This window comes from Rattus rattus, chromosome 1 (assembly GCF_011064425.1).
Source record: "Rattus rattus isolate New Zealand chromosome 1, Rrattus_CSIRO_v1, whole genome shotgun sequence".
In the NCBI taxonomy this organism is placed as follows: Eukaryota; Metazoa; Chordata; class Mammalia; order Rodentia; family Muridae; genus Rattus; species Rattus rattus.
Window position 1 is genome coordinate 59,064,313 of NC_046154.1, and position 22,876 is coordinate 59,087,188.

At 39.5% G+C, this 22,876-nt stretch overlaps 2 protein-coding genes across 1 annotated transcript in view; both read right to left on the reverse strand.

Moving 5' to 3' along the window:
• Nucleotides 1-22,876, reverse strand: part of LOC116900171 (cytochrome P450 2J3) — a 326,660-nt gene that overhangs the window by 173,396 nt on the left and 130,388 nt on the right.
• LOC116900204 (cytochrome P450 2J2-like) overlaps nt 5,861-22,876 on the reverse strand; it is a 37,328-nt gene continuing 20,312 nt past the window's right edge. Inside the window, exons 5-9 of the mRNA XM_032901962.1 lie at nt 17,067-17,243; nt 15,588-15,729; nt 13,439-13,626; nt 10,038-10,176; nt 5,861-6,036 (exon numbers count right to left, since the gene is read on the reverse strand). Coding sequence (XP_032757853.1) covers nt 5,861-6,036; nt 10,038-10,176; nt 13,439-13,626; nt 15,588-15,729; nt 17,067-17,243 — 822 coding nt within the window. The remainder of the gene's footprint in view (nt 6,037-10,037; nt 10,177-13,438; nt 13,627-15,587; nt 15,730-17,066; nt 17,244-22,876) is intronic.

Consider the following 22,876-nt stretch of genomic DNA (forward strand, 5'->3'; position numbering starts at 1 on the left):
TATTAAACCCTTGTCAAGATAAACAAGTTCTCAATCTTATTAGACATACCTGACCAATGAATGAGTGGATGTAACTCCATACCTAGACACCATAAAGAGATAGACACAAACCTTTGTGAGGGTTATAACCTACTAAAATTTTTTGTGGTAATAGGAGAAGGCCCAATAGAACTGATGGAAGGCAAAAGAAAAAAAAAACAAACAAAAACAATGTGGGCTGGTCATCATTAAGTCTAGATATTGGTGCAAACTGACAAGTACTAACATACATTAAGACTGTTCTTATGTCTACCATGCAATCCCTCTGCCTCCCTCCTCCTCTCTCATTCTAGATTTCAGCAGTTAGTAGTTTAAAACACCTAGTCAGAGTACATAGAGCAATATATAGGAAAAATGTGAAAAACAGACAATCTAGTGATACCAGGGGTTCGAAATGTATGTACTAATGTCTTCTAAATTTGATGTATGCATAAAATAAAACTGCTTCCTTGTAGAAAGCTGCAAGGTCCCACGGCCCGGGATGGTGCCGGTTTCCGCCATCCACTCATTGAGAAAAACAAACAAGTCCTTGAGAAAAACAAGTCCTTATTTGGCTGTTCCTGCTTGGCCTGGTTGCTTCCGCATAGTACAACCTATCCGCTGTCCCCACGTGGCTTGCTAGGATTGGCTAGTGCTAGCTATTTAAGTGTGGTGCAGGGATTTCCCGGGGTTAGAAGATTTTATCAAGGTTCCTGAGTAAAGCTGCTTGAAGAAGATCTTCGCTGGTCGTGTCTTCCTTGCCGGTCGAGGTTGGGCGCGACACTTCCTGATACCCAGTTTGGGTATATCTGTAGTGGGTGCTGCTTGTATTCTAATGCTAATTTAGAGCCCTCAAGACTGGACTGTTTATCCCAAGAGAGTCCACAGGTAAGACACTGAATGCCCCAGATAATTCTGATTGGTTTATAAAGATCCCAACAGCCAATAGCTGAGCAGAAGAGACATAGTTGTAATTGAGGTATTGTGGGCTTGAAGGGAGAGGACTAGGAGGAAGGATGGAAAAAGCTGCAACTTTTGTTCTATTTTTAGAATGTGCAGGAGAGGTGAGAGGAGAGCTACTATGGGATACATGAGCTGAGCTAATCAATAAATTCAAAGGTCAATATGCTTAGCCACTAAGTTTGAACTGTAACCTTGCTGATGTAACCTGTACACCTAAAAAGTATAAAAACTGCTTGTTATAGCCATTTAGGGTAGCCTTCTACTCACTTGCCATGAGGGGCTGATTGAAGGTCAACCCGACACACCGGAAAATAAACCTCTTGCATTTGCATTGAACTCCATTCTCATGTTTCACTTTGGCAGGGGTGGCGGGGTGGGGGTGGGGCTGGAAATAGGGGCTGGGGGTATGTGGGGGGGCGTGTTTCCAGTCTTTAAGTCTCACTTCAAGTCTTACAGAGCCATAAAAAATCATGGCCCTCAGGACTGCACAATTGGAGTTAAGAGCAGTCAAGTAGAAATATAGTAAATAATAGTTTGGGGTTATGTTAGGAAAGTAGATTCTAACAGCATGAATGCTAAGAAAATGCCCAGAGATCTTGATGTAAAGAGCCAGCCCATGGTTCCAAATAATTTATTGTCATGGTGGAAAGTCAATATGTAAAACCCTACCCCACTTCTCAGGATGGGCCTGAGATTAAATACCTTTTGCATGGAGGAATTTCTGGAAAGGGAATCTTCCTGGCAATGCCCCCTGGGCCTTTAGGTACCCCATTAGCATGGAGAGCTTTGTCTTGAGCTTAAGTGACCACAGGTCAAGTCTCTTTTTCTATTGTCTCAGTCTGAGATGTTAGGGATGCCTCATCTACATGTGGAAGGGCTTGTGTGTGTGTGTGTGTGTGTGTGTGGGGGGAGTTCCCTTCTGTGACTGATGGCCACAACTCTATGGAGGGATTGCAGCTACATGACAGGGGCTGGGTACCTGGGAGCAGGCAAAGCTCCTACTGTCCCTGTAGGGCTTCAAACCTTTAGCTCAACCAAGAACCAGGCTCATGGTTCACAGCCCACAGTAAGAGACAAAGACTGGCAATAGAGGAGGAAGAGGAAGGGAAAAGGTACAAGGGAGAAGGGAAGGGATATTTTCACCTTTGAAGGACAAAGGACTGCCTCTGTATAGAAAGGAGACAGATGTAGCCCATAGTCAAATGGCAGTTTATAAGGAGAAAGACCTGTGTCATTTCCATCTAACCCTGTGTTAAGGTATGTTTCTTGTGATTGGGTATGTTAATTAGGGTAGTCAAAGCAGGGCTTTTGATACCTGATCTTCAATACTTGGATAGTGTCTTAGTCAGGGTTTCTATTCCTGCAAAAAACATTATGACCATGAAGCAAGTTGGGGAGGAAAGGGTTTATTCAGCTTATGCTTCCACATTGCTGTTCATCACTAAAGGAAGTCAGAACTGGAACTCAAGCAGGTCAGGAAGCAGGAGCTGATGCAGAGGCCATGGAGGGATGTTACTTACTGGCTTGCTACCCCTGGCTTGCTCAACTTACTCTCTTATAAAACCCAAGACTACCAGCCCAGGGATTGACACTACCCACAATGGGCTGGGTCCTCCCTCTTTGATCACTAATTGAGAAAATACTGGGTCTCATGAAGGCATTTCCACAACTAAGGTTCCTTTTTCTGTGATAACGCCAGCTTGTGTCAAGTTGACACACAAACACATCACTATTAAGCCTCAACCCTTATTTTCTTATTCATCACCAAGATCTAAATAACTTTAAGAGTCACAAATCTTTACATATTAAAAGTCCAATCTATTTAAAATATACAATATCTTTTAAAATTCAAAGTCTTTGTAACATCCAAAATCTCTTAACTGTAGACTCCACTAAAATACTTTCTTACTTCAAGAGGGAAAATTTCAGGGCACAGTCACAATCAAAAGCAAAATCAAACTCCAACCATCCAATGTCTGGAATCCACACACAATCTTAGAGGTTCCTCCAAGGGCTTCGGTCACTTCTCTAGCTCTGCCCTTTGTAGCACACACTTCTAGGCTCCCGATGTCTGTACTCCACTGCTGTTCTTGGTGGTCATCTCATGGCATTTCCAAAACACTGCTGTCTTCTTCTGCAACTAGGTTTCACCAATAGCTTCTCACAGGCTCTCTTCATGGTGACAAGCCTCAACTTCTCTGAATGACCCCTTCAGTTCTGGGCCATCAATTGCAACTGAAGATACACCGTCATCAATGTCCTTCCATGGCCTCTTACAGCGCCCAGCCTCAGCTGCTCTTCATGATTCCTTCATGCCTTCAAAACCAGTACCACCTAGGTGAGTCTTACACATTACCAAGTCTAGCCACAGCACAAGGTACAACCGTGACTATCTCTGGAACGCGGCCCCTTTGTGCTCTCAGAAAACACTTCCCAGAAGATTTCACCTCAATGATGCTGGTCTCTTCTTAATCACCACTAATTTCTTAGCATCAGCTGACTAGCATCAATAGTCCCAGTAATGCAAAGGTTTCGCTTTAGTAGTTCTGGTATCTTGTTAATCACAGCTGATTCTTCAGCCCCAGCTAACCAAAACCACAGAATCCTCACAATCAAAACAGCAATACCCCTGAAAAGAGTGTTTAATCTTCCCTCTGAAATTTCACAAGCCAGGCCTCCATCTTCTGTACTGTTCTCAACATTATCTTTCAAGCTCCTACAGAGCATCCCAAAGAGCTCTTAACAGCCCATTGGCTCTTCTAGCTCAAAGTTCCAGAGTCCTTCCACAGTCCACCCCAACACATGGTCAGTTTATCAGAGGAATACCCCACTCCTGGTACTAATTTTCTCAGTTATGATGTTTGTTTAGGAATACAAATCCTGATTAAGACAGGTAATTAGACTTTGGTGGTCAGATTCGGGGAAAGGAAGTGGCCAAATAAAGGGATAGATATGGTGACTAACTTTTGGAGTGTAATTTAACACTTTAGCAAAGCAGAGACAATGTATGAGGAACAAAGCTTGCCAGAGCCAATTTGCCATGCTCAGGGCTTAAAGGCCCTTCAATTGCTATTTGTCTTCCAAATCTATTTTCAGCATTTGCTTATCTGTGTCATATGACATAGTTCTAGGTTCAAGGTCAAACTCCAACATATAAAACGAAACTGATTTTGGTACTTATGGCAGGAGGGAGAATTGACCCTAGGGTCATGAGAGCAGGAGTGATGTCCCTTTCCCTGATTTGCTGCAACATCTGAGAGAGTTGGCACTGTACCTCCTGGCCAGCACAATAGAGCAGGCCCAGGAAATGAGAGTTACAGCTATTTGGGCCTTGAGGGTCTGAGCTCTGGGGAGTCAGTCCTGACTGTGGTCTGCTTTGTGATGGAAAGAATGAGGGAGAGATGCCCCCACCCCCTCCTTTGTCTCTTGACACCTGTGACAGTTAGGAGAGTTGGTCCTGGTGTCAGGAGACTAGGAAAACTGTATCTCTTCCTCACCAGATGCGGCACTCAGGAGAGAAGCCCCTGCACCAAACATTGGAAACAGTATTACCTGGCTCTGGTTGTGGTCATTGCTAGTGAGAAAATCCAGAGGAAATGAGAGAAGAAGGGACAGATAACATCTCTCCTGATGCAGTACTTAGAAAAGTGGCCCTGTATCACCCCTGGGAAGCACAGTGGAGCAGGTTCTGATGGTATAAGCAAGGACAAGTGAACTTAGAAGGTCATGAAGGCAGGATATTTGGCTATGCATTAGATGGCGCAGCCAGGGCAGGGCAGGAGATTGAGTCCTAGTAGTTTGAGTATAGGAGAGTTGGTGGGCTAACCAGCTCAGATACCTCTCAGGTTCATATCCAGGTATTTGAATGTGCCCTCTCCAATGTCTTTATCACATTGATGAACTGTAATATATGAAGGGGCAGGTCTTACAGATCCTAAACAACAAGATATCTATGACACAAGCCATCAACTGAATATCCTAGAAGAGTCCCAATGAGGTACCAGTATTAATAGTGTCAGAGGAACCAAAGACCTCCTACTAGATAAATAGCTCATTGCAGTGAACATTTGTAAGCAAAGATATATGAACAAAAGTGTACGTTGTTGGACACACTGAGACACACTACATCTTGACAAGATGTTTTATTCTCAGAGGGAGGTTGCAAAGATGAAGAGTGGATACAATATGAGGGAGAAGTGAGAGGGAAAGGGGTACATAATGTGAAATTCACAAGAAGCCAGTGAAAATTAAAACAAAGAAGGCAATTGATTTTATGCCACTTGCTTTGTCTGCCATTGAATTAGAAAACATCCCTGTTCTGCTGGTCTGCAGAAACACTTGGAAACAGAACTCTATAACTTAGGGTCAGTGCTATCATACTCGAGAGGTTTCATGACCATTTCTGTGGGTGCAATGAGAAGCTCTCACTTTGGATTCTTATTCTCTCTTAGCATCACTTTAAGCTACCATTTCAATGAGCCAGAAATAAATACAAGTGTATAAAAGGAGGAAGGAGGCAAACTGACAGCACACCACTAGAGATATAATTCCTGAAGCAATTAGCATGTTCAATTTTTAATTAATATAATTACAATTTTGATTTTTAAGTTTTAATTCATTTTAATTAAATGCAATTCATTTTCTTCATAGGAGGAACCATAATTGTCCTTGAAATTTTAGATGGAAAGTTATGCTTATAAGTGATTTGCTGAATACCAAATTAAAGGACTAGCATTCCAAAAATTAGATTCAATTTTCTAAGCCAAATTTCTTTAATAGTTCTTGAATTACCTTCATTCTGTGACATCTTTTTCTTTTCTTATGAGCAAGGCCCAGAAACTTCAGAGCATGCAGCACATCTTCCTGTTCACTTTTCTCTTTATCTAGGGACAGCACAGATGCGGTAGCTGACTGGGCAAGGGGAGAGGCCCTTTCTCAACTTCAGGCTCAGCTTCTCATTGGTTGGGGCCTTGAAGGTAAAGTTTTGCATAAGAGCAGTGAAGAAAATGAACAGCTCGGCCTTGGCCAGTTTTTCTCCTGGGCAAGCTCTCTTTCCTGTCAGACAAAAGCAAAAGATGAATCACTTTCTCAGCTGACTTTGGTGCATCTTGGCACTGGTTTTCCCACCTTCCTCCTGTAAATCCTGAACTCACCCTTGACTTTGTGTCCAGTTGCTTGTGTCTAATAGCTTTCTGACTGTGCAATGAGAGCATTCATTTCTTGACCTTTGGTATAATATGTCTCAGACTTCTTTGTTTTTGTTTTTTTGTTTTTTTTTGTTTTTTTTTTTTTTTTGCCAGCTCTGGGAATTGACATTTCCCCTAGATATCTTGGTTCTTTGCATTGAATAATAATATGTAGGAGGTAAGACCTTGGCACAAAGTATTCTCATAAATCTGGGAGCCATTGCTCTGGGTTACTTCATACCATATACACTTTCACACTGAGTATTCATTGAAATGTTTGTATAAACACATGTATTTGTATATTGTATCTATATCTGTTTTTATACCTGTCTTCTCATCATACTCTCTCTCAAATATCAAGTTTCCTGTGGGTTATCTATGATGACGAAGGACAACTCTAGCACTCCACTGTTCTCTACCTCTGGGAACATCCTCATCAAGTATGTAAACAGTACTACGACGTTCAATCTAGACCCTAACCCATATTTAAGTTCCTATTATTATGGATGTCTTCATGCATAAGTTTGCTCACTGTGTGTACACATGCGTGCACATGGATTTAGGTTCCAGAAGACAGACAAGGTTGTTGCTCCGCATGTGCCAGACTTTTTAACACAGCTTCCTGACTCTTTAGAACTTGCCAATTTAGCCTGACTGCTGAATTTCAAGAAATTCTCCTTTCAAGTGCTAGGATTATAAGCACATGCTACGTGCCTCACCTTTTTCTGTGTGTTCTGGAGATTGTATTGTATTCTGTGTTTCCAAGGCAAACCCTTTAACAAGTAAAATATCTACTTTGTCATCAAGTCCTTTCTTCCTTCGAAAATAATTCATTTTTGACTGAAAAAAAGGGAAAACTTCAAAAAAGGGAAATTTATAAAGACTGTAACAATAATGCTTAGACGAACAGTAAGAAAAAACTATTATTACTATTTGAATGTCTTTCCTCTGTCCTCAGAGGGTGCCCAACAAGGACATGGTAGCAGGAAAGATAGCATGTGTTCTTCTCTGCAGGCTAATGTATAAGAAGCTTTATTGGTTTTAAACATTAAAATTTTAGAATTTTTGATAGATGCATGTATCCACAATGCTATCTGTTTAATACAGGCTGTTGAGAAAAATAACATAAAATCAGACCTGAAGAGGTGCATTGTATATGTATTAATATGATACCAGGATCTTACAGTAATCTGTGATTTTACTATCATGTTTTTTTTATCTTTGTTCTTCTCATGCTGCTCCTGTTACCTGCCATGAATATGACTAGCAACTTAGTAAATTCCAAAGATTCTCCTGTAAGAGTCCACATATCATGATTAAACAAAGATAGGAGCCCGAGTTAGGGACATGACCTGTCAAAAACTCTGTGACTATGCCTGAACCTGTCCTTGTCATGAAGTTAATCCTTCCTCATTTGGCAATAATGTGAAATAGTCTCTTTGTTCCTGAGCCTTCCTGGGCAGATCAAAACTTGCATTTCAGTATAGAACATGTGACTGAAAGGTTGGCCAGTAAAATGGATAATTTTGATTTTATCATGGTGGGTTGAGAAAGAATGGCCTTCATAGGCTCATATATATGAATAAGTAGTGTCCAGGGAGTGAAAGTGTTTTGGGAAATATTAGGAAGCCTGGCCTTGTTGAGGGAGGTATGTCACTGGAAGTGGGCAAAACCAGAACACTCCTTCTACGTGTTTTTCTGTGTCTCTGTCTGACTCTGATTCTGTCTCTCTCTCTTTCTCTCTCTGTCTCTGTCTGTCTTGATCTCTGCTTCTGTATTTCTGTCTCTGTCTCTCTCTCTCTCCCCCTCCCTAACTCTGCCTGTGGATCAGAATGTAAAACTCTCAGCTAATCCTACAGTGCAATGCCTGTCTATTTCTTGCCATAATGATCATGGACTAATCTTACAAATCTGGAACCAAGTCCCCCAATTAAATGCTTTCTTTTATAAGAATTGCCTTGGTCATGGTATCTCCTCACATCAATAGAACAGTAACCAATTCAGTTACTATATTGACGGTGGCACCATTGGGAAGTGGTAGAAAATTAAGTGTGTATATGCTTAATGTAGGTCATTTGAGTCATGTCCCTAATGGAATCGCAGCAAACGAGTAGCATCTTTTCCTTTCATTCAGGCAACAATGTGGTGACTATATTCTTCAGCCAAACACTTCTAAGAAAATGTGTTACTCTAGCCACAAACCTATTAGCCAACTTACCACAGGCTGAGATCTCTGAAACGATTAACCAAACAAAACTTCCTCCTAGACATGGTTTCAGTGAGGGCAATCCAACAAACCCAGCCTGGGCTAAAGGCTACTAGATCCTTTTCCCTTTCAAAGTAGCCCAGGAAACACCTGTGGCTCTCTGTGTGTGGCTGGTGTGACTTTACAGTTGGTACAGGTAGGAGAACAATTAAAGGCATTATCCATGAATCCTCTATGAGAAAAAAATGTTTCAATATGAAGAGACTGGGCATGTGCAGGCTTCACTTGGTCTAGAAGATCAACTTCCAGTGAAAGCCATGGGGATATGGCTACCTTCCTTCACTGCAGTGCTAGGAAAGAAAACATAAATCACTTAGGTGGGATGTAAAAAGGGTCTCATTCTAGACTTTTGGGATGTGACTCAGTAAGTGAGCATAATTAGAGTAAATGAAATAGCTGAGATTTTGAGCCATCATTCAAATCTTTTTAAGTGTTTTATGAACAGGAACACATATTCTGTTATCTTTCCTTTTAAAGTGAGCTGTGAATGGTTACATTTGCAGGAACACATATTCTGTTATCTTTCCTTTTAAAGTGAGCCATGTGAATGGTCAACAAGGGTGCCCCAGAAGCACAGGAAAAAAGCAAAGAGAACAAAGCCATTTCATCTAGGCACTCACAGGGAAGCCCAGAACATTTAGTCATATTCGGAAGGATGCATCAGGGAACACAAAATTCAGTGTGAGAAAATTAGGTAGACCCTGAGCTTCAGCTTCAGCATATTTGGCCAGGACTGTGTCCATTTCTGTCACCAGTCACTGATTCCAGCTGGAAAGACTGCAGTGCGACACGTGTTCCAGGGGGGTGCCATGAATAAACTTTTATCCTATGAATTTCCCGTGTGTGTTTAACATGTAATATATGCTCAGTGCATATTTATGGGACTAAGGAACTGCAAAATTATTTGTAAAGATATGTGCAGTGCATAGAAGCAAATGATTGTATTACACTACATTGTTACTGGTTCAACAATGACTTGAATACTTGAAGACTACAAGTATTTTTTTCATAACTGGTGGCTAGAAAACTATGAAGTTACAGAACACACATTGTGTAATTAGATTTTAAAAGTATGCTTACAATCATAAAAGACAAATGATTTAATTGTTCAAGGGGTTCTTGTTTAGAACAGAACACAATTCAGTTATGCAAATGCAATTACAATATTGTTTAAAACTCCCATTATAGCGAGTAGGTAGCCACCCTCCCATTTCTCCTACACATCTCATTACAAATACGATATATTTACCTTTGAGAGAGTAGCACTTAAAAATAAATTGAACATTTAAAAACTTTATTCAAAGATGACATGTATTTAGGTTTCTTCCAGGTAAGGGGCAGGGATTTTGGGTTTCTGTTTATAATGTTGGGGAAAACAAAACATGGGGAGCTGAAAATTCCAACAGAACCAAGGAGGGCTTGAGAGATAGTAGCCATGTGAAGCAGTGCTAGGTCTAGAAAGCACTGGTCTGCAAATAACACTATGGATCTGCACTGGGTCGAGCTGTATGGAGATGGCCAAATTAGAACAGAGTTCTCTAGGCAGAAGAGAAGGGAAGGGGTGAGGTAGGATTGTGACCGATTTTCTTCTCATTACCACTTACCCACTGAGAAAGGCAGAAAAGAGTCTCTCTTCTTAAACTGTCCATTCTCCAAAAAATGCTCTGGATTGAAAGTGTCTGGAGTGGCCCACTCTTTGGGGTCCCTGTGCAAAGCAGTCAAATTGATCAGGATCATTTTGCCCTAAAGGAGAAAGCCAAGACTCAAGGCTTGAAATATGGAACAGATCTAGACACAAGGGATGGGGCCTCCTAATATTCCATTTCTGTTCATACCCTAAGCTCCCACAAAAACCTGTCCTTAGTTTAGATCAATGATGGTCTGTATCTGCTTAAGATATTTCAGGGACATTAGGCATTTGTTTTTATTACAAAATGCTGGTCTGTGGGAATAGGTCAGCATATAGTAGGGAGAAGACTTTTGGCCATACATGAGAAAATAAAGGGACTGGAGTGAAAAACCTTCAATCCAGCTACTTCCTACAGTGAGGAATATGGGATGTCTGAAAAAAAAGTTGTGTCTACGATCCCTTTTCTCTTCTTAGCACATTCTCTCAGCAGGGTTAGGAACATGTACATCAGGCATATAGCTTAAGCAAGCCCAGTCCACCATTCTCTCTGTCACGGTGCCTGAGCTCCCCAGAGTGTGTCTTTACCTCATAATGTCTCATCGACCCCATCTAATTTTCAAACCATTTTTTTCAATCCCTCTTGATTATGTCCTGTAAGTTATTATTTCTTCCTTTCTCTTTGATATTTTAGAGCCTCACCTGTTCCACAGGTGACAATGCTTATAGCACGAATACAGCTTAATAACCACACACTCCCATTTCTCATCATTTTCTTTACCCACTCTTCATTATGTGAAGCGGCATTCTTTGATTCTCCAGAGCCAGCTTTCCCTACTGCCTACGATGCCACATGCTGGTATTTCCTTTCTCAGTTTTGTAATAATTCCCATCCCCTTTAAACATTGTCTCCTTCTTAAAAGGGAGAACAAAAATATTCATAGGAGGGGATATGGAGGCAAAGTTTGGAGCAGAGACTGAAGGAATGGCCATTTAGAGCCTGCCCCACATGGGTATACAGGATACACACACACACACACACACACACACACACACACACACACACACACACACACACACACACACACACACACAGCCACCAAAACTAGATAAAATTGATGACGCTAAGAAGGGAATGCTGATAGGAATCGGGTATAGATGTCTCATGAGAGACACAGCCAGAGCATGTCAAATACAGAGCCGAATGCTAGCAGCAAACCATTGAACTGAGAATGGGAATCCATGTTGGATAAGTTAGAGAAAGGATTGAAAGATCTGAAGGGGTTTGCAATCCCATAAGAACAATGCCAACCAACCAGAGCTCACAGGGACTAAACCACTACCCAAAGACTATATATACATGGACTGACCTATGGCTCCAGCTGCATGTGTAGCAGAGGATGGCCTTGTTGGGCACCAATGGAAGGAGAAACCCTTGGTCCTGCCAAGGTTGGACCCCCCAGTGTAGGGGAATGTCGAGGGGATGAGAAGGGGGGTGGTTGGGGAGGGGAACACTCTTATAGAAGAAGGGATGGGGATGGGATAGGGGGCTTATGTCTGGGAAACCGGGAAACCCAGAAACCAGGAAAGGGAATAACATTTGAAGTGTAAATTAAAAAAAAAGAAAAGAAAAAAATCATTGTCTCCTTGACAAGAATACTAATCCTCCCTCATGCTGTCAGACTAAAGCCTACTACCTCTATATTCAGAACCTGCACCTTTTACTTTAGAATCTTTCTTGTTCCTCCCAGGCTCTGGGTCTCATCCCAGCCTACCTACCTCTAGACAGCACAGGATGCTTTCCTCTGGACACTCTCATGATTTATAATCTGCCACTTACATGGTCACTTTCTTCAGAATGCTTTACAGACAGAAAAATCTTAAGGTGTGTAAACAATAAAAATTATAGCTGTTATATCGAGTGGAAAGCTCTTTATTAATGTTCTCTCCCTGTGAAGACTATACATTATTCTGTCATGATAGAGATGTAGGAGAGATAAACAGTTTTCTTAGCGTCAGACAGTGGGCAGAGATGCGGCCATTTCTGAAACTAAATCCAAGTGAAATCAAAGCCTTGGTGGTTTGACTCACTTGCATCCTATCCAGTTGGACTGTCAGTGTCTAGAGCTGAGCTATATTTGAAATTGGCAAGCCATAGTTGAGGTTTTCTGTTTCTAGATGTTATAGTTATGATTGTATCTGTGTTTCCAGAGCAGACTCATCTGTTCTAAACTCTGAAGACTTTACTGTGTAACAACACATTCTGAGTAATTTATAATTGTCAAGGCTATCATAATAAAACAACAGTGATAGTATCTGTGTGAACTCACTACCTATTGACAGTAGAGTTTCCTGATATGTGGTACCTTCTCCAACACTGAAGAACTGGATAGAATAAATGGGGTTGGAGGATAGCCTCCTGCAGTCGTTCTGCTTCCTGGCTATAAACTTGAAGCTTGCTCTGTTGTGCCTCCCACTGGCTGCCATGCTGAACTGAAACCTCAGGCCTTTAATTTGCTACTATGAAGAAATGTCCGATATTGTTTGGTATACAGTGTAGAGAAAGAATGGAGAGGATAATAATTGTGCCTTGAACAGAGAGAGTATGACATTCTCAGGAGAGATCTCTGCAGAAATCCTGAGTAGATCATATGTTAGGGTCTGTGATCAGAATGACTGTAAGAGAGATCCAGGGTTAAAAGTATAGGGGAGATCTTTCAATAACTAATATAATTCCTGAGCAGGAAAAATAATCAGAACAGGTTTATTCCCAAATACCAAGGTTAAGATATTGTATATTGTAGTAGAGGGACATTATCTAAACTTATTTCACCTAATCACAATTTCTACTGAATAAAGAAAGGATTAATACTTATGAAAAGAGGATTTAGTAACTATTTGAAAAATAAGAATTCTTAATACATGTTTTGTGTTGCTTTTTTGGCAATGATATGTTTTTTCTTTTTCTTTTTTAGAGTTACTATTTCAGGTTGGACTAGATTTCTTTATGAGATAGAAAGTTCTCAACTGTGGGAGAGTAAGAAAATGATGGAAAACCACCTGTGAGTTCACAAATGGCAAAGAAATATTGGCTCTTATGAGTGAGCATTAGCACAAGAAGACAAGGGAGTATTCTTTAGCAAATAAAGCTGTCTTTGACTGAGCAAATTTAACCAAGGTATTTCCCTTTCTGTATTCCCCATGATATACATAAATATTGCTTAAACACATAGGAGGAATGTTCACATTCTGTTATGAATAAAATCTTTAATTTTAAATGGTTTCTTGGGTCAGAAATAAGTTTTACTTTTTATGATGGGGTTCCTCCAATAATGACAACAATTGACTGGAAATTGGAAGCTAAAAATGCAAGGTTACCTTAGGCAGGTGGAATCCAGCCAATGTGCTATCAGCGGTCACTTCCCTGGGAATATTCAAGGGGATGATGTTGCCCATCCTCAGAACCTCATGGATGACAGCATTGGTGTAGGGCATGGCATCTTGGTCATCTGTACTTGGCAGCCTCCCATGGCCAATCACTCTATCCATCTCAGAGTGTACTTTTTCTGCAAGAAAACAGGGGGTGCCCTGTTAGCTTCAAAGTATACTTCTTTCTTTTGAAGACAGAGAAGTTGCATCCAAGATGTTGTCTTTTTACATTTCATCCAGTGTTCTGTTCACAAAGAAACACCATGTTCCTCATCCCATGAAACTGAAGTTTCAGGCATCATCCATGGGGTTACAAGAATTGTTATTTGACACCTTCAGTTCCATTTTTGCTTTGTTCTGTATTTTCTTACTGTATATTTTTTCCTTTTGAGATTAGCATGTATATTTTCTTCTGGTGTATGCTGGATGTATATAAATATGCATTTTGTTTTATTGTGGGGTACATTCAAGAGATTGCCTTCAGTGGCTGGAGAGAATTTGGACTTTTGAACAGTATAGACTGTCAAAGACTATGGGGACTTTTAAAGTTAGATTAAATGCATTTTGCATCAGAAAATAACACAAGTCTATAGAGACCAAAGGCCCAAATGAAGAGTATTAAAAGGGAAATGTAAAATATAGGCTTTACTATTTAGACAGTCCAAGGAGATGATAGTATTTGGGAATCCTTGGGCCCTTATGGAAGCACAGACTTGTTTGAGGAAAATGTTTATGGGAATGGTTTTGAGGGTTTCAATCCTTGAACTACTTCCACTTTTCTCTGAACTTTGTGTTTTTCTGTTGAGATATGATGTCACAGTTTCCTGACTTTTCTCCCCACTGCTCTTCTTCCTGCATAGAATCAATCAGTGAAAATAAAGTCTCACATTCATAAATTAGCTTTGGTTATAGCATTATATAGCACAGCAACAGAATTGTTGGTAGCAAACATATATAGATAGAGACAGATATATCGATATAATGGCATATGCATTTTGATCAATAAGGATAAAGTTGGGCATGAAATAAAGTTCATTAAGTAAAGATATAGTTATGCAAACATGAAAATCTGGGTGTGATCCCTAGAATTCATGTTAAAATCCAGGTATGGTGAAATATATTTCTCTTCAGTGTTCTGTGTGAGGCAGATTCCTGTGGCTAACTGACAAGCAAGCCTTGTCTACTTGGTGAGTTCCAGATCAGTGGAAGGCCTTGTATCATAAAGTGGATGAAACTCAAGAAATGACCATTTGATCTTTACTAATGGGTGACATTATGATCTCTACTCTTATTTTGATCATATGACAACATAGTTGGCTTGAGTGTTCTAGAGTGGAGAAATGTTCTATGACATGAAGAGTATTCTTATCACTCACCTGAAAATGTCTTCTATAATCAGAGGAATAACATGATGGGATGGGTCACTATTTCTGAAGGTGGGAAAGTCCCTGTGCAGATACAATCCATGTGCAAAGCCTTGTGATGGATGACAGCAATTTGCCATGCATTAAATTCTTGACAAAATTTAAAACATATTTGGGGGTAGTATATGAGAAGATTCTTCCGGAAGCTCAAGAAATTGAAATATTATATTTTTTTAGTAGATAGCCCAAACCCTACTTAGTGGTGAAATTAAGGGCAATGCCAATGAGAAGATATAATACATGGAGGCAAGGGGCAAAATGTGTTTGACTGAGTCTGGACAGACAGAGGTAGCATGAATTTGATGCTAGGTATCAGACAAAGTCATTTTGATGATATCCAGGATAAAACAAGATGTTAGTTTTGAAAAGGAAAAACAGGCTGAGTGAATATTTATGAGACACTCACTTTCTGATAGAACCTACCACAAAGACAGCTGACTTCTGTATTTAGTTCTAGAACTGAAGCTCCTTCAAAGATAGGCTATAAAGTCTGTATTCTAGACTCATCCCAATCCTGATAAGGCATATGAAGGCCATGACCTGTCTCTACAATACTTCATCTCACAGATGCTCCATGTCTTTCTACTCCACTATTCAATCTTCTGGCCCCATCTATGTAACATCTTTCAGAAGCACCATTTAGCCTTTTCCAGGTGCACTCAGTATATGCTCACCTTGTACTTCTGGGTTGAGCGTAATATAGAGCAGAGCCCAGCGCAATGTTGTGGTTGTTGTCTCTGTTCCAGCAAAGAAGAGGTCCAGAGTGGTAGTGATGAGATTTTCTTCATTGAAACTTGTAGTAGTCTTGTCTGGGTACTAAAAAGGTATTGTGTACTTTTAAAAAGAGGATTTCCTCATTATTTTATTAATTAACTAATTTATTGTTTTGTTTTTCTCTTTTTTCATGTTCTCCAGTTAATTTTATATTTTTATAGATTAATTAATTTATTAATTCATTTATACCGTAATCACTGCCCCCCCATTCCAGAAATCCCTTCCCATCCTGATTACTTGGCTTGTCTCTTCATCCCCTTACCTTCTCCTCTGAGATGGAGGGAGCCTACCCTAAGTATCCCCAAATTCTGGCGCATGAAGTCTCTACAGGTTTGGCTGCATACTCCCCTACATAGGCAGCCCAGTTGGAGAATGGATTTCATAGACAGGTAACAGCTTTAGGGATATCCCCTGTTCCAATTGTTGGGAGACCCACATAATGATCAAGCTACATATCTGCTACATATGGTTAGTGAACCAAAGGTCCAGTGTAGTTAACTTTTAATGACTGATTTTATTCCCTTAAGTGTTTTAGGACTGTTCTAATCACTTATTTGCTCTTGATATGGGATGTGGTATCTGTCTAGAAAATTATTTCATTTAAATTTTCCGATTTGTGGAGTGGAGGCTTTTGAAATGAAACCTAATGATGTTTTGTTATGTCTTCTTTTTCAATTCTGATTCTTTTATTTGGATATTGTCTCTCTGGCTTTTCAGTTAGTTTGGCTAAGGGTTTGTCTAACTTTCTGATTTTCTCAAACAACCAGTTCCTGGTTTTGTTGATTCTTTGTATTGTTCTTTTTGTTTCTGGTTGATTTCAGCCTTCAGTTTGACTATTTTCTGCCACCTACTCCTCTATCACCAGGGAAGGTACTCAAAGTTGTAAAAGGCCCTCGGTTCTACCATCTGCTTTCTGGTACATAATAATGTGCAGACTCCACCACACCCTTCGACACCATGAGCTATGTTGATCTGCTAATCCTTCTCTGTGAGAACAGATCAAACCTACCCCTAAAATTGTGAACCAAAAAACTTCAACCGTTCAAATTGTTTTTGCCAAGTGGTGTGTCCCAATTTGCACAGGTAACACATATATGTGACTGACTGCTGGATGCTATATACTTGGTATTGAAGATTAAGGAAGGTGGCATAGCAAAGGATATTAGTACCCTCTGAGAGCTTGGAGCATTTTTGTGGTAGAGTGTTCACAGTCCTCAGAATAAGCTCACATATCCAACATGCATAGGGATTGGTCTAGTTGTGAATCAGTGCGGTGTTGTACCATTAAATACATGGCAACATGACGTAAGGTCCACTGGAACCTTCTAAACCACCATATTATATTTTTTCTAAGAATACCCAGCCTGCATCTTCTTCACCTTTGTCATTTCTGTCAGGAAAGCATCGATGAAGTCTCTCGGCTCATCAGGATTCCAGTCTTTTCTGTGACAGTCTACCATATTTGCAACAATTGATTTCAGTTTCTCCCAGTTTTTGAAAACTGTTTGATGTGGTCCAGGAAGATATTTAAATATGAGTGGAAAGACATTGTAGAGCTTATAAAGAAAAAGAAAAGAAAAATATTGCAGATACCATGGAGTCACTTTTCCACATTTTTAAATAATCTTGTACTTCCCTCTGTTTCCTTTCTGGTAAATCTGTGCCATCTTAGTTTCAGGTTTGCCTCTTGTCACTTAATATCATGTGTTTCAACTGTGCTATGCAAAATATGTCAAACAACAGACCATTTTTAGTGAGCCCATCTTCTTGCTTCCTGGTGTACTTCAGCAGCTCTCCCATCTGAATGTCTTGCAAATAGTTCCCATAGAGAACATTTATCAATGTGATCACATGGGTTCACTCCTTGTCTAACAATTCTCAAAAGCCATCTACTACACTCATTGTCAAACAGTGCTTTGCATATGTAAGCCCTGCAGAGATGGAACCTTGCAAGTCTTCATTATTATCTATGTTCCCTTACACTATCCAACCATCATGGCCCCCGAATCACATTGAGGGCACTTCTTTTTCAGGTCATTGCAGTAAATATTCATTGGGAATAAATAATATCTCTGGAATTAGCATGGGTCCTTACGTTTACATTATGAATGTAATGTTCAGTGGTCAAGGGCTTGGAGCTTGTCAAGAAAATTAGTGTCTTTTTGCCTCCTTTGTATTTTTTTTTTATCAGTATTTATTTTCCCCCAGAAAAATTACCACTACTATGTGTTGTACAGGTAGGTGCACATGGTGCTGTCTCCAAAATGATTTAATATCTGTATAATAATTTAGCAATTTTTTCTTAAGTAAAATAGATGATGAACACATTTTCAATAATACTATGTAGTATACAGATAGTATGGCACAGCCTAAAATCAACAATACTTCAATTAGTCAGATGTGTGCTATTTATTCTATGAGCTTCAGGTTTGATACAGAACAATATTGACATTTTTGATGTTATTAATAATGTTAAAATAGGTCAATATTTGCTTTTAATATTATTAATAACATTAAAGTATGATGACATTTAATATCATTAATAACATTAAATATATCGATGTTTAATAAAGTTAATATTATAAAGTAATATTTATATTAGATTCCTTACTAGTGGAAGCTCATTGTTATTAAAGATTCATAGCATTTCACAGAGGTCTGTTTTGCTTGCACAGTCTTATAAAAATACATTTCTATTTTTCCTTTGTTTTCTTCCAAACCTCTTTTTCTTTGCTGTTCCTTTTCTTCCATGCTGCTGATCTTATAAAATATGCTATTGATTTTCTCACTGATAGTTCTGGCTTTTTACCCGTAAAAACCATATAATTGTGCCAGGTTTCAGATATCATGTCATATACTTTTATATGTAGAGGTCACTGAGAAAATTTATGGACATGTACTTTTGAAGTGTTCATCAAAGTCCCTAATGTAATTGTTTATGCTAAGAATTTTGTTATCACTTAACACACAAACCCAAATTTATAGGAGAAAATGAAAGCAATACTAAGAGGAAAGTTCATAGGACTACATGCCTCCATGAAGAAATTATAAAGTTCTCATACCAAGAAGTTAAACCTATACCTGAAGGGTCTAGGGAAAAAAAAGGAGTGAGCACAACAAAGAAGAGTAAAAGGCAGGAAATTATCAGAGTCAGGGTTGAAATCAATCAATTAGAAACAAAGAAAACAATACAAAGAATCAATAAAACCAGGACTTGGTTATTTGAGAAAATCAAGATAGACACTTAGCGAAACTTCCTAAAAGACAGAGACACAGTATCCAAATAAACAAAATCATAAATGGAAAGGGAGACATACAAACAGACACTGAGGAATTCAAAGAATCATGAGTCTTACATCAAAGCATGTACTCCAAAAATTGGAAAAAATTTAAACAATGGATGGTTTTTCTAGACAGGTACTACCTACCAAAGTTAAATCAGATGAACTATTTGAATAGTCTTATAATCCCTATAGAAACAGAAGTAGCCATTAAAAATCTAACAACAACAACAACAACAGCAACAGCAAACCCCAAGGCCAGATGGTTTTTTGTTTTAAGTTTTTTTTTCCATCTTTATTAACTTGGGTATTTCTTACGTACATTTCGATTGTTATTCCCTTTTCCGGTTGGTTTCCAGGCCAACATCCCCCTAACTCCTCCCCCTCCCCTTCTATATGGGTGTTCCCCTCCCCATCCTCCCCCCATTACCACCCTCCTCCCAACAATCACGTTCACTGGGGGTTCAATCTGGCAGGACCAAGGGCTTCCCCTTCCACTGGTGCTCTTTTTTACTAGGCTATTCATTGCTACTCCATGAGGTTGGAGCCCAGGTCAGTCCAGTATAGTTTTGGGTAGTAGCTAGTCCTGGAAGCTCTGGTTGGTTGGCATTGTTCATATGGAACTCAAGCCCTTCAAGCTCTTTCAGATGGTTTTAGGGTAGAATTATACTAGACTTTCAAAGAAAATCTAATAACAGTACTTCTCAAACTCTTCCACAAAATGGAAACAGAAGGAACATTGCCAAACTCATTCTCTGAAGCAAGAATTACCCTGATATTTAAACTACACAGACTCAACAAAAGAGGATTTCAGACTGCTTTTTCTTATGAACATTTATGCAAAAACACTCAACAAAAGAATTGCAAAATGAGTCCAGGAACACGTCAAAAATATCACCCATCATAAACAACTAGGCTTCATCCCACGGATGCAGGGACAGTTAAATATACAAAAATATCACCAATATAAATAAGCAGATTATCAAAAATAATCAGATGATCATTTCATTATATGCCAAAAAGCCTTTGACAAAATCCATTCCTGACTTCTAGCTATACTACAAAACAATAGTGTTAACCACTTCATGGCATTATTGGTACGGAAAGAGACATGTTGACCAAATGGAATCAAATTGAAGCTTCAGAAATAAAGCCACACAACTATGGACATTTGAATTTTGATAAAGAAGCCAAAGTCATACAACAGAAGAAAGAAAGCATTTCTAACAAATCGTGCTGGTCTAACTGGATGTCTACATGTAGAATACAAATAGATTCATATTAATCATCCTGCCCAAAACTCAAGGCCAAGTGGATCGAGGATCTGAACATAAAACTGGACACACTAAATCTCATGGGAGAGAAAGTGAGAAATATCCTTGAAAACATTAGTATGGGAGAGAATTTTCTGAAAACAAAACAAAACAAAACAAAACAAAAAACAAAAAGCAATGGCTCAGGCTTTCAGAGCAACAAATGATAAAAGCAAACCCATGAAATTGCAAACTTCTGTAAATGGCATCCTACAGATTGGGAAAAGATCTTCCAAAAGATGCTCCACCAAACCACAAGGACACATACTCCACTATGTTCATATAAGTCTTATTCATAATAGCCAGAGACTGAAAACAATCTAGATGTTCCTCAACTGAAGAATGGGTAAATAAAACATGTTACATCTATACAACAAAATAGTATTCAGCTATTAAAATAAAGATATCATGAATTTTGCAGGCAAATGGATGGATCATGGGAATACCACACTGAATGAGGTAACCCAGTCCCAATAGGATATGTCTGGTATGTACTCACTGAAGAGTTGACATTTGCCATAAAGTACAGGATGTCCACGATATATTTCCTGGACCCAAAGAAGCTAAACAAGAAGGAAAGTTAGTTAAGGATGCTTGAATCTCTTGTAATTGGGGGAATAAAATAGTCATAAGAGGCAGATAGAAGGAGAGAACTGGGTGGGAGAGGGATAGGAAGGGGAATGGAGGGGTTCAGGATCCGGTATGGGAAGGGTCAGGAGAGATAGCCAGATAGCCCAGAGAATGAAAGGAAATCTGCAACTGATGGGTAGGAAAGGGGGTTGCATCTCCAGGGTGAGACAGAGACCTGGGCTAAGGGAGACACATAAGAATCAATGTGGTTGACTTTAGTTGTGGCTTACAGCATTGGGGACATTAAACCTGAAGAGGCCACCTCCTATGGCCAGACAGGAACCCCAGTGGAGCGATAGTGACAGCAACCTACCCACAAAACGTTTGATCCAAAATTTATCCTGTCTACAAGAAACACAGAGACTGGGCATGAGCCAAACTATAACCTATAACTAACTAGTCAAACTTGAGACCCTTCCCATGGGCAAACACCAATACTTGACAGCATCAATTACTGTTATGCTTGGAGATAGGAGTCTAGCACGGCTGTCTTTGAAGAGAGACCACCCAGCAGCTGATTCAGACAAATGCAGACACCCACAGAAAAACAGTGGATTGAGCTTGGGGACTATTATAGAAGAATAGGGAGAAGGATTGTGGACCCGAAGGGCATAGAAACTCCACAAAATGACCAAGAGATTCAACTACCTTAGGCTCTTGGTGCTCTCAGAAACTGAACCAACCAAAGTGAATAAATGGGCTGGACCTAGGACTCCATGCACAAGTGTAGCACATGTGCAGCTAGTTTTCATGTGGGTCCCAAACAACTGGAGTGAGAGCTATTCTAAAAGCTGTTGCCTATCCATGGAATATGTTCTTTAAGCTGGGCTGCCTGGTCTGCTGTCAGTGGGAGGGGACATGCCTAGTCCCACAGAGAATTGATGTGCCAGTATATTGGAATACCAATGGGGACCACAGTTGCTCAGAGGTGAAGGGGAGTAGGGATGGGGGAAGGAATGTGGGACAGGGTGATCAGGAGTGGGTCAGTGAACAGGTTGTAAAGTGAATAAAAACCATAATCTTTGTTATCACTTTGCTGCCACCTCTTAGTTCCTCTGATACATACATCTAAAATCGGCTGGGGAGGCACTGAACTCCCCTGACTTCCTAGGCTGTGCTTAGAAGGAAAGAAATGAAACTGCTAGACATGGAATTACTACAAGTAAGTTATACTGAGGAACAAACATAATAGACAATAGGAAGAACCAACCTTATTCTTTATGTTTCTTTTCATACCTGTAAGTAATGGTAACCAGGTCTTTAGTGTTTAGTGAAAGCATCCCTGAATTTGAAGACAAAGTGTTTATGGGAATAGGATAAATTAGAACAAATCTACTTCATAAAGAGATGCATAGAAATGGAACTTCTTAAAAAGAAAAGAAAAGAATTTTCTGTAATCATTGTGTACTTAATGTAAGGTAAAGCTCAAACATCTGAAATGTTACTTCTATACACTTCAAAAGAGATGTCCGAGTGGGCATGATCTGTAGCACAGATATCCAAAAAACTATGAAAATGCAAGTGGGGAGGATGTCAATATATATTATTAATTCCTAAACAAATAAACCCAAACATATTAAAAACAAGTTAGGAGTTACATGAAACAAGGTGTTTAAGAGTTTTCTTACAGAAATAATCATTTGCCTGAAAGTGCATTCAAGTAGGCAAATGGATTAAATACAAGGCCTGGACAGGGAAGTCATTAAGGTAAAGGAAAAAGGCAGCAACTTCAAAGAGAAAATCAGTAACATAGTTGAAAAGGTCAGTAACATGGAAGATACATGCAGCAAAGAAACTGAGGTTTGGAAGAAAAGAAATCAAGTGAAATTTTAAGATATGTACAGCTTGACAATTCAAAACACACTAAGAAAAACATCACAAATAGATTAAACAGTAGCCTATATGTAATAGAAGACAGTGTTGAGGAAATATTGTATTCAAATATCATTAGAAAATAATGAGTAT